Source organism: Oncorhynchus kisutch, linkage group LG25 (genome assembly GCF_002021735.2).
Source record: "Oncorhynchus kisutch isolate 150728-3 linkage group LG25, Okis_V2, whole genome shotgun sequence".
Taxonomy (NCBI): Eukaryota; Metazoa; Chordata; class Actinopteri; order Salmoniformes; family Salmonidae; genus Oncorhynchus; species Oncorhynchus kisutch.
The window spans coordinates 34,025,501-34,038,540 of record NC_034198.2 but is presented as its reverse complement, the minus strand read 5'-3'; the positions used below and the strand labels follow the sequence as shown (position 1 = coordinate 34,038,540).

Below are 13,040 nucleotides of genomic sequence, written 5' to 3'. Positions count from 1 at the left end.
GGGGGAAAATCTGACTTTTGCTGATTTTTCAGGGCATACAGTAGTTGAAATGCAGAACCATTACCCAGCTATCGCTATTACCCATTCACCTCATATCCCTCCTTTGTCCTCATGCAGCTTATCACTGTCTCTATCGCCTTTGAAGTGACTAACTGCTATAGTGTTCACAAGAACATATCTTCTTTGAACTTACAAAAGAGGGCTACAGTCAAGTAATATCTTCAACAGACACATTTGAATTCAAATAATTTTAGGCCATTAGGCCATACAATTTTAAGTTGCAGTGTCTTGTGTTGGTTATGGTAGACAGAACCTAATGCCAGAGCTGCATATTGATGAATGACATATTCTGCAGATGTTACCACCTCATGAACTAGATGTACAGCATTTGCAGAAAACTGAGCGGAGAGAATATGGTAGGTAAAGGAGGCAAACTATTGTTGTGTTTCCTGATTAGGTTGGAAGTCCATCATTAGGCCCTTTATTGATCATTTAATTCAAATAAAAGACTCACGTAGCCATCCATTGCCCAGTTGTCATTCTTGAATTTACTGAAATGATGCTCTGTTGGACCACGTATCTGGTAAACCTTCAGCAGCAAATGGTTTTCCTCCTTCTTGTATGTTCCTGAAAACAAAGGAAATTGGGTTATCGGTTGGTGTTTACTGTTGTAATGTTGACTTCAACTGTAATATTTGCCTAATCAAATAATGTCAGCGTTAACATGTGTGTTGTGATTTACCAGCAAGTTTAAGCTGCACTCTGCTCTGATCCAGAAGTGTGACATTGACTCTACTTGTTGTTGCATTGAATCCATTTACAGTAATAGTGGCAACTTCTCTTGCTCCAAGGTACTCATAGAACCCGGTCCAGCCAAAGTTTAAAGAAAACACATCTACAGGAACTGAAGGAAAGAAAGACTCATGTTATACTGTATGACCAGAACAAAATAAGGTACTTTTGCGTCATCCATCTCCTGTCTGTACAGCCATCATTATGAGAAACCTCAGACGTACAGTTAGCACAATACGTGTTACATTGAATGGACATGCATTTGAACATGAACAAAATGACTCAGAGGAGATAAACATACCACCAATCTTGTTTTTCTGAACATCTGACTCCACTCCTTTTTTACCATTTATTTTGGGCCCAACTGAAAGACGGAAGAAATAATTGACTACATGACATTTTATGGATGTGACCTACTCACTGCCAGTTGCTGCTTGTAGCCGTGTAATGACAACATTTTTTTTGGTCTACATTTTACCAGAGCGATTCAGACTTGATGATTGCTGAAATGTTGTATACTCAATTACCTAGATATTCTCAGCTAGCACAGGGCACACAGCAAATTAACTACTGTGTTGAATAACAATGTATGAGGGAAAATATGATTGACACATACAAGAGGCAGATTAACTGCTAATCTAAGTATATGGCCTGCAGTACAATTTATTCTCCTCAGGTTGTGAATGGTTCACAGGAAATAGTTACATTTGAATAATAGACACATTCCAGTGCATAAGTATACCTTTGCAGACAGGTGGCTTTCCGGACCACTTTCCATCAGGTTTACATGTCCTGTGCTCAGATCCCCCGGCCAGGAAGAATCCGTCCTGACATGTATAAATCAAAGTATAGCCCAGAGTTGGTAGATCAATAGCCTTCACGTCAATGTTAGACAGCGTCTCGGGCTGTCTGCAGGCATGGGCTGCAAAAAAAAGAAAGAACGAAGAAAAAAAAACATGGTAAAACACAATAAATTCACTCTACCACTGACCAGGATTACCAGTCAGAATACAGCAGCCCCACACCCACACCAGTATCATGGAGTTATGTAGAGATCAAGCAATCCTATCAGGAGCAAACATATAAAACAAGGCCAGAGTGATACTATCCATCTGTAACATAATATATGAACTCAGTCTTCGCACTTTCCTGTCGTCAACTTAAGCCTCCCCACTCCCAAGCCTCTGACAGTGAAGCCGCATTATGTGGAGGAAATGCCTGAAGAATTTCGTGGGTATGCTGTCAAAAATCGCCCACTGATTTACCACTCACATACGAACAGCTTAAACTTGGCAAACTTTATCTATTCTTTGCTGAGGGCAGCAATCCCTACTTAACTTCCATGACTCATACTGCCCTTTCTCAAATGTCCGTTCCCTTTTGACAGTCCCACAATGGCTTCTACGTTGTGATCTTTCTTTTAATCCATATATACAGCTCAAGACCTATAATCCTGGGCAGAGTTATTAAGGAGAGAGATGGAGAACATGACACAGCCATTGGGAGGGTAGTGATCTGGAATGCAGTAAATGAAAGGGTTACATGTGCTAAACCAATGCTCTACTCCCTTTGGCTGTCATACCGCACACTACACCGCCTGTGTCTCTACCTTTACTCATTAACAAGTCAACGCTAAGAAAATGTACACCTGGTGGATAAATAAATAACTTTCCCCTGTTTTCTTGACAATGTCTTGTCACAAAAACAAATCTTTCCAAAAGTACTTACCGATACATTCTGGTTGCACGCCACTCCATGTCAAATTTTCCAGACAGGTTCTTGTCGTAGATCCCAGTATGTGGTAGTTTTTACGGCATTTGAAGGAGATTTTGCTTCCAGCCTGAAACGGAAGAAGACGCATTACTATAGATGGTCTAAGAACAACCAGATAATTGCTTTGACTGACCAGAAGACTATTTTAGCAAATTATCTGAGCACAAATGACAAGTGCCTTGCAAAAGCATTCATTGCCCATGTCGTTTTTCCAATTACAACCTGTAATTTAAATGGATTTTTAGTTGGATTTCATGTTAACCCACTGTTCCTAGGCCGTCATTGAAAATAAGAATTTGTTCTTAACTGACTTGCCTGGTTAAATAAAGGTAAAATAAAATAAAATGTAATGAATATACAAAAAATAATCCAAATTGGTGAAGTGAAATACATTTTTTAAAAACTGAAAGGTGATGCGTGAATATGTATTGACCCCCTTTGCTATGAAGCCCCTAAATAAGATCTGGTGCAACCAATTACCTTCAGAAGTCACATAATTAGTTAAATAAAGTCCACACACACACACACACACACACACACACACGTTCTGAAAGGCCCCAGAGTCTGCAACACCACTAAGCAAGGGGCACCACCAAGCAAGTGGCACCAAGCAAGGAGCTCTCCAAACAAGTCAGGGACAAAGTTGTGGAGAAGTATAGATCAGGGTTGGGTTCTAAAAAAATATTTGAAACTTTGAACATCCCACGGAGCACCATTAAATCCATTATAAAAAAATGGAAAGAATATGGCAACAAACCTGCCAAGAGAGGGCCGCCCACCAAAACTCACAGACCACGCAAGGAGGGCATTAATCAGAGAGGCAACAAAAAGACCAATGATAACCCTGAAGGAGCTGCAAAGCTCCACAGCAGAGATTGGAGTATCTGTCCATAGGCCCACTAAGCCGGTGTGGCAGGTAGCCTAGTGGTTAGAGTGTTGGGCCAGTAACCGAAAGGTTGCTAGGTCGAATCCCCAAGCTGACAAGGTAAAAATGTGTCGTTCTGCACCTGAACAAGGCAGTTAACCCATTGTTCCTAGGCCGTCATTGTAAATAAGAATTTGTTTTTAAACTGACTTACTTAGTTAAATAAAGGCAACATTATTATTATTATTATATATATTTTTTTAAAGCCGTACACTCCACAGAGCTGGGCTTTATGGAAGAGTGGCCAGAAAAAAGCCATTGCTTAAAGAAAAAAATTAACAGACACGATTGGTGTTCGCCAAAAGGCATGTGAGAGACTCCCCAAACATATGGAAGAAGGTACTCTGGTCAGGTACTCTGGCCATTAAGGAAAACGCATCATGCTGTGGGGATGTTATTCCATCGGCAGAGACTGGGAAACTGAATTGAAGGAATGATGGATGGATGGAACTAAATACAGGGAAATTCTTGAGGGAAACCTGTTTCAGTCTTCCAGAGATTTGAGACTGGGACAGAGGTTCACCTTTCAGCAGGACAATGACCCTAAGCATACTGCTAAAGCAACACTTGAGTGGTTTAAGGAAGAACACTTAAATGTCTTGGAATGGCCTAGTCAAAGCCCAGACCTCAATCAAATTGAGAATCCTCATTTGCACTATTGGTTAGAGCCTGTAAGTAAGCATTTCACTGTAAGGTCTACTACACCTGTTGTATTCGGTGCACGTGACAAATAAACTTTGATTTGAATCTGTGGTATGACTTAAAGATTGCTGTACACCAGCGGAACCCATCCAACTTGAAGGAGCTGGAGCATGACTTTAAGAATGGGCAAAAATCCCAGTGGCTAGATGTGCCAAGCTTATAGAGACAAACCCCAAGAGACTCGCAGCTGTAATTGCAGCAAAAGGTGGCTCTACAAACTATTGATTTGGGGGGGGGGGGTGAATAGTTATGCACGCTCAAGTTTTCTGTTTCTTTGTCTTATTTCTTGTATGTTTCACAAGAAAAAATATTTTGCATCTTCAAAGTGGTAGGCATGTTGTGTAAATCAAATTATACAAACCCCCCAAAACTCAGTTTTTTACAGGTTTTAAGGCAACAAAATAGGAAAAATGCCAAGGGGGTGAATACTTTCACAAGCCACTGTACAGTATGTTTACCCACAATTTGACATTGGTAGAAGTAAGGACCTTACCTCAAATCCTTGGGATGTGACTGGTATCCCATAAGATGGCGTTCCAGGGTCTCTGCATGTGTTATATGCAGGATCTAAAGAAAAATACATGTTTAGCTCACTGCCTAACAACATAATCATCATCACTGAAGAAAATAAGCAAACACTTAACTACATGACACAACACCACTACAGACTACACCACAACATACCACACCACAACTAAGGCAGCAGACAGTGGTGTAAAGTACTTAAATAAAAATAAGTACTACTTAAGTAATTTATTATTTATATGTTTGACTACTTTCACTTCTATTCACTACATTCTTTTAAGAAAATATTTTACTTTTTTACTCCATATATTTTCCTTAACACCCAAAAGTACTCGTTATATTTTGAATGCTTAGCAGGACAGGAAAATGGTTCAATTTATGCACTTAACAGAACATCCCTGGACATCGCTACTAACTCTGATCTGGCAGACTCACTAAACACATATGCTTCTTTTGTAAATGATGTTGGAATGTTGGAGTGTGCCTCTGGCTATCCGTAAATAAAAAAATAATAAGAAAATGGTGCTGTCTGGTTTGCTTAATATAAGGAATTTGAAAATGATTTACACTTTTACTACTTAAGTTTATTTTAAATCAAATACTTTTAGACTTTTCCTCAAGAATTTCACTGGGTGACTTTTCCCTTTACTTGAGTCATGTTCTATTAAAGGGCAGGACAACCCACCTATACATGAGGGATGTATTCCACTCCAAGTCCCATCAATCTGACACACTCTCCTGGATGATCCGACCAGGATGTTGGGGTCCCTACAGTAGAAGGTGACCTCTGACCTGTAGGTGAACTGTTTGCCCTCAGCATAACCCTCTGCTGGGGTGCCTGGGTCTCCACACAGCACAGCTAGGCGCAACAAAGCACAGAGACCATTAATCAAATCACACACTTCACATCACACACATCCCCCAGGTTACGTGGGTTTCAGAATCTATATACACAATTTTTCATAGGCATGATGATCACAACGTTTAATATAGGCACTACGGACCAGCTAGTCATTCATAACATGGCTCTTGGAATTAGGTGAAAAAATATATTGTTGTGAGAAACAGAAAGCACCATAGCTAAACTAGACCTGCTAACCCCTACTGTATAATGGATAATACAATGGTTTCAAGATGCTTTTTCATAATAGGTCCTTCATGTTTGTGAAATGCCCCACATAAATGTTCCACAAAGAGTTTAGCAGGGGAAGTCACTCAGACTCGTTTCAGACCCACAGTATGAGAAGTTGTTATTACAGAGTGTGTTCTCCTGCAGGCTTTCCATGACAACCCACTTTCCATGACAACCCACTCTGTGCATGGAATTTCAGAACATTCTGGCAGTACTTCTGACACCGTGTCAGGAGCTTATGATCAAGGCCTGCAGGCTGCAGCAGCAGACTCCGTCCATGTACCTTGTAATGCTCATGTTATGGGCAGCCCTAGCTGCGGATACTTGAGGGATCAATTTAGGAAATGTTGACATTCTTTTTGCATCTGTCACAACAGTTTCCCAACCTGTCAAATCTGGCATTTCACAGAGGATTTAGCCGGGTCATGCACCCCCCAGCGGCACTACTTGAACAGGGCTATAGGAAGGATAAGTAGGCCAGGTGTGCACATTTAATTTGCTTTAAACTGATAGGCACTGCTTTCGTCAGTTTGATGCATCTACTATAAAATATTTTTTTACACAAACATAGCAATGGGTAAACACTGCTAAGCTTTGACTAAAGTTTAGATCAAGTGCTCAGATTTTCAGTCTTAAAGGGACTTGATTTTAACTTACGAAGACATTGAGGGATTTCCCCTCGCCATGTGCCGTTCCCCTCACATGAAACGATTCCAGGGCTGGATAGCTGGTACCCATCGAAGCAGCTATAGATGACGCTGGAGCCCCACTGCAAGTCTGACCCCTCAACCTTCCCATTGTGAACAGCTGGAGGACGGCCACACATGATCACTGATGTGGGGACAAAACAATATCATCAGGACGGATATAATGATTTTTTGTGAGTAAGTACTGCATGTTAACTCAAAACATATGTTTTAATGTGCTAGAAAGGAATGGATGATTTATCGCGGTTCATATCCTCTTTGATGATCATATTCTGTCTCCCACAAGGAGAAAGTGTTTTCATATGCTTATTATTGGCAAGTAATATAGTTAATTGGGAAGTAGAAGTCCCATTAATCACAATACATATCCGATATGGACTGTGTATCTGTTTTCGATTATATGCAGGGCATTGCACTGTTATTTCCCATTGAGACGATAACATATTCTAACTCAAAAAAAAATCTTTGTAAATGCTGTGGTATTGGATGTCTATTCTGAAAAAATAGGAACTTCTGGCATATTAAACCGTATTCACCCACAGGATTGCAATTGGTCTATAACCACATGTCTGGTAAATCGCTACTGTGGGAAATTATATGTGAAGTGCACACACATTCACTCTCTGCCTGTCAATCTGCTTGGGAGGAGACTTCCCTGCTCTATGCTTGTCTGCATTGCACCACTAACTGGATGCATCATTTTCTCCACACGTTTCAAGTCTGACATCTGATAGCACAGATCCTACACATTTCATGGATAACATCCCTTCAGTCTGTGTAAGTGAATAATTTGTGCTTGCTGTGCCAAAAAAGGTAGAGAAACTACTCCAAACAAGATCAAAAAACTTTGAGTTCTTTGATCTCCGAGTGCTTGAAATTCTGGAGTGTTGTGATATCTGTACTATATTTCTCTGGTTGCTTCTCATCTCAGCCCTCAGTAAAGAAATGAAAGTAGAAATGTTTGTTTCTTTGTAAGCCAACGACAAGTATTATTGAGTCATAACCAAAGTTGAATTACCTTTACAGTAAGGCTTGGTTTGGTTCCAAGACCCGTTCTTGGTGCAGAGGAGCACAGATGAACCGACAGTGTCCATGACGTGGCCTGGGTTACAGTGGTACTGAACAGTCTTGTTGAAGGTGAACTCATTTCCTACGTAAATCCCATTGGCAACAGGACCTGGATCTCCACAGCTGATCACTGTTGAATTGGTAAAACATTTGTACATGTAGTACTATATAAGCATAATCAAAAGCAAAGCATGGAATGTAGCATATAAGATTAGGTGTATTGCGTCCATGTCTCATGGTCTAGGTTGAATGAATACAAGATGCGTGTTAGACGATCCCACTGTAGAGCTCCTACAGTGCACAGCACAGTATACCTGTGCAGTCTAGGGCAGAGCCGGTCCAGGTGCCATTGGTGGTGCAGTGGCGAGTGGTGAGACCCGAGGTCTCATATCCTTCCCAGCAGGAATATGCCACGGAGCTTGAAAACACTATTCCATCACTGAAGACAATCTTCCCGTAGGCAGGAGTACCTGGATTTCCACACGAAATAGCTGAGAAAAATAAAATAAAATAGATAAACATAAAAAAACTGGAACATTCATCAAGGTAAATTTAAAGGTAAATAAACCATAAATGAATTGTCACTTGCAATCATGAAAGTACTACTCTTGGCTATTGATAAAAGGAAATGTGTATATAATTTATATATATTTTTATTTAACTTTTATTTAACTCAGTTAAGAACAAATTATTATTTACAATGACGGCCTACCGGGGAACAGTGAGTTAACTGCCTTGTTCAGGGGCAGAACAACAGATTTTTACCTTGTCAGCTTTAATTAAAAATGTTTTGCCTTTAATCTACAGAGTACCCTATTGCAGCCTTGGAGTTACTTTCGGTTACTGGCCCAACACTCTAACCACTAGGCTACCTGCCGCCCCATAATAAGTCCAATCTTTCTTCAGTACAATATATTTTACAGATGCTGGCCAAGCAGATCAACTTAATTGTAATCTAACAGAAACAAGATATTAAAATAAAAGACCTATTGATTTGATCCAATTAGTTAAAGCTTTTTAAGGAAATGCCTTTTGTCAGTGATTTGAAGTGGCATTTTAGAAGACGGTAATAAATGAAATGGGATCCTCACTCTCATAGATATCGGCTTTAAAAACCAATTAGGTTAATTGGGAACAACAAGGCTATTCCATAAATAATGAGGCATCGGGGACATATTCACAAACAAATAACCACATGACTCACATGAATAGAGCTTTTACTCACACAGCCTGCTTAAAGAGATTGTCTGGTACTTTTGTATACTTTTTAACCAATAGTTCTGAAAGTAGCGCTGACAAGCTAAAAGTGGTCCCCAAAAATCACATATATGCGCACCACGTCATTGCTCTTTTTCTCACTCTGCTGTGTGTGCATCTTGCTAGCTGTCACTCAAATGGTGAGAGGGGCTAAAGCACATTGGTTGAACTCGAATTGCTAGGGGGCTGGCCCACATGGGGTAAAATGTAGGGAAATCAGATTCCAGAAAAACTGTTGTTTTTTAAAATTAGGGATTTCGTGGTTAATTGAGGTAAGAGAAATTCTGCTCATAGGTTATGCATGTATGAACTACACATTGACACATCCAGCCCAAGGCAGGACATTTAAAATATATTTAGTATTCACCAAAGTTCCAGAGGATGTCTTTAAATACTCTCAATAGGGCTTAAGCATTTTCATCTTTGTTTACAGAAGGGGAGAACTAACAGCATGGGAATCTTCAGAGGCCATTCATCAAAGAGGGATCAGGCAAAGCGTGACATCAGTTGTGAGGAAACATGCTCTCCGCTTTCCCCCATGTGAAACTGAATGGCAAATGTACACAAATGCTGATCTCAAAAAAGTAATGAATGCTTTTGATTACAGTGGGAATCTCCGGGGCATATGCTACAGTGCTAGCTTTGAGTATTTATGTCTCAATTAGGGTTGATTGAGCACATACTCATTAGCTCAAGTCATAGAATAGCTAAATAGCTGAACATTTAAAGAGATTGAATGGGATCTTAAGCACTAATAAATTCGTAACATATTTGAATTCATGAGATATCATACAATCTGCAGGACTTTTTTATTTTATATTTTTTACAGGACGTAACATACTGTATCATATGAAATGGATGACATTGCAAACAATTGTGCACAATTTTCGGGGACCCGTTTTGGCTCGTGAGCACTACTTTCAAAACTAATACCTAAAATTATACAAATCCTCTATAGCATCACTTTAAGAGCAGTAAACTTAACTATTCATTAATCTTGATAAGAATGATTAGCATTATCTGTGTAGACATAATATCACTCCAAGGCTGCAATAGGATACTCTGTAGATTAAAGGCAAAGAAATTACATTAAAATAAAATCCCCTGGTACAGCTTCCCTTAACAACGTAACCATTTACAAATAGAAAACAACTGGTCCAATAAAGAGTTTATGAAGTCCCTCAGGGAGACCGCTGTGGCCATATGCATTTCCTGACTCAAAGTAATTATTTCCCAAGTCACAGGCGTCTTGTGATCTCCCTGTGCACAAGAATTTGCATTTCATACTTGGGCACAGCATTATTTGTATCACAGAAATAGTGCGCAGCATTCCACTTTAAATCTCCCAAGCAGTGATCCATCTCAACTCCCTTATAACAACCGTTAAACCATCCTCAATCATGAATGGTCTCTAAATAATGCAACTCTATTGATCTCCTGTAAGCAATCTGCAGTCTTATCTCACTGTGTACTGTGTTGCCGTGAAGACTGAATAAATAAGATTAATAATACATTTATAAATACAGAAATGAACAAAAAAACTGACCAATTGATGAAAATAAAAACAAGAAGGAAGTAAATGGAGTAAATCAACAAGGCCCAACTTTGCCTCCCCAAGTTCTGAGCAAAGAAAACAAACAAATAAATAATAAATATAGTTGAAGTCGGAAGTTTACATACACTTAGGTTGGAGTCATGAAAACTCATTTTTCAACCACTCCACAAATTCCTTGTTAACAAACTATAGTTTTGGCAAGTCGGTTAGGACATCTATTTTGTGCATGACACAAGTAATTTTTCCAACAATTGTTTACAGAACGATTATTTCACTTTTAATTCATTATATCACAATACCAGTGGGACAGAAGTTTACATACATTAAGTTGACAGTGCCTTTAAACAGCTTAGAAAATTCTCAAAAATTAAGTCATGGCTTTAGAAGCTTCTGATAGGCTAATTGACATCATTTGAGTCATTTGGAGGTGTAACTGTGGATGTATTTCAAGGCCTACCTTCAAACTCAGTGCCTCTTTGCTTGACATCATGGGAAAATCAAAAGAAATCAGCCGAGACCTCAGGAAAAAAATTGTAGACCACCACAAGTCTGGTTCATCCTTGAGAGCAATTTCCAAATGCCTGAAGGCACCACATTCATCTGTACAAACAATAGTACGCAAGTATAAACACCATGGGACCACGCAGCCTTCATACCGCTCAGGAAGGAGACGCGTTCTGTCTCCTAGAGATGAACGTACTTCGGTGCGAAAAGTGCAATTTAATTCCAGAACAACAGCAAAGGACCTTGCGAAGATGCTGGAGGAAACAGGTACAAAAGTCTCTATATCCACAGTAAAACGAGTCCTATATCGACATAACCTGAAAGGCCGCTCAGCAAGGAACAAGCCACTGCTCCAAAACTGCCATAAAAAAGCCAGACTACGGTTTGCAACTGCACATGGGGACGAAGATCGTACTTTTTGGAAAAATGTCCTCTGGTCTGATGAAACAAAAATAGAACTGTTTGGCCATAATGACCATTGTTATGTTTGGAGGAAAAAGGGGGAGGCTTGCAATCCCAACCGTGAAGCACAGCATCATGTTGTGGGGGTGCTTTGCTGCAGGAGGGACTGGTGCACTTCACAAAATAGATGGCTTCATGAGGGAGGAAAATTTGGTGGATATATTGAAGCAACATCTTAAGACATCAGTCAGGAAGTTAAAGCTTGGTCACAAATGGGTCTTCGAAATGGACATTGACTGCAAGCATACTTACAAAGTTGTGGCAAAATGGCTAAAGTACAACAAAGTCAATGTATTGGAGTGACCATCACAAAGCCCTGACCTCAATCCTGTAGAACATTTGTGGGAAGAACTGAAAAAGCATGTGTGAGCAAGGAGACCTATAAACCTAACTCAGTTACACCAGCTCTGTCAGGAGGAATGGGCCAAAATTCACCCAACTTATTGTGGGAAGCTTGTGGAAGGCTACCCGAAACATTTGACCCAAGTTAAACAATTTAAAGGCAACGCTACCAAATAGTAATTGAGTGCATGTAAACTTCTGACCCACTGGGAATGTGATGAAAGAAATAAAAGCGGAAATAAAAGTGGAAATTAAATTAAAGTGTTCATCCTAACTGACCTAAGACAGGGAATTTTTACTAGGATTAAATATCAGGAATTGTGAAACACTGAGTTTAAATGTATTTGGCTAAGTATATATGTATATATCAAGGATTTTTCTATATTTTTGACTATTTTCTACATTGTAGAATAAGTGGACATCAAAACTATAAAACAACACAAAAAAAGCAAAAAAAGTGTTAAAATAATCAAAATATATTTTATATTTAAGATTCTTCAAAGTAGCCACCCATTGCCTTGATGACAGCTTTGCACACTCTTGGCAGAGCAAGATGAGCTAAAATCTAATGAAGGAACATTAGCTCAACTTTTTCAGCGAGTTGCCAGTCAAAATTGCACTGATAAACGATAGGGAATAGCCTGCTTCCCCTTCTGCCGCTTGCCTGCCAATGCATGCGTTGTCCCAACCAAGCACCCAAGCTTACTGGCTAAAGTTGGCTAGCTTGCTAACTAGCTACTTCCAGACACAAATGTCTATTGACACCGGTCATATTCTGCACCCAAAATATTGAGTAATTGAAACTGAAACAGTGCTTCCGGAATGGAGGCAGCAAACAATGTGCCAGGCCAGCTGTGATTCGCAAACTGACTGCTATATTTTTGGGACTGCCAAGAAATGTACGGTATTGGTCAATTATATTAAAGCATTGAACTGCATACATCTATTCTCCAACAATGCCTTAGTGTACGTCATGGAATGTTGAGTCAAATAGAAACTATTTTTAAAACCTATAAAGTTGGTTTTGTAGCATAAACTGGGAATTTTATATTTTTGACTGAAATTATGATTGTCTGTCTGTTTCATATCTGCAAAGTAGTTAAAACACTGTCAGTTCCACTTTAAATTACTAGAGGGGTTATGTCATAAACCTTAAAAGTTCCAGAATGGTTGAAAATGGCAGCTAATTGGTCAGGGAGAAATCAAGACCAGTCTAATGTGAATGAATGGCAGTAGAGGCATAATCCTGATTATACTAGTGCAGGAAAATAAAAGGAAGGCATGTGATATCAGAAA

General features: G+C 39.5%; 1 protein-coding gene across 1 annotated transcript in view; it reads right to left on the bottom strand.

Moving 5' to 3' along the window:
- The window catches only part of LOC109870209 (CUB and sushi domain-containing protein 1), a 291,027-nt gene that overhangs the window by 4,945 nt on the left and 273,042 nt on the right, over window positions 1–13,040 (bottom strand). The window contains exons 58-67 of the mRNA XM_031804842.1: window positions 7,939–8,115; window positions 7,575–7,754; window positions 6,507–6,680; window positions 5,403–5,576; window positions 4,686–4,759; window positions 2,521–2,632; window positions 1,535–1,714; window positions 1,094–1,156; window positions 743–904; window positions 515–627 (exon numbers count right to left, since the gene is read on the bottom strand). Of these exons, the coding sequence (XP_031660702.1) occupies window positions 515–627; window positions 743–904; window positions 1,094–1,156; window positions 1,535–1,714; window positions 2,521–2,632; window positions 4,686–4,759; window positions 5,403–5,576; window positions 6,507–6,680; window positions 7,575–7,754; window positions 7,939–8,115 (1,409 nt within the window). The remainder of the gene's footprint in view (window positions 1–514; window positions 628–742; window positions 905–1,093; window positions 1,157–1,534; window positions 1,715–2,520; window positions 2,633–4,685; window positions 4,760–5,402; window positions 5,577–6,506; window positions 6,681–7,574; window positions 7,755–7,938; window positions 8,116–13,040) is intronic.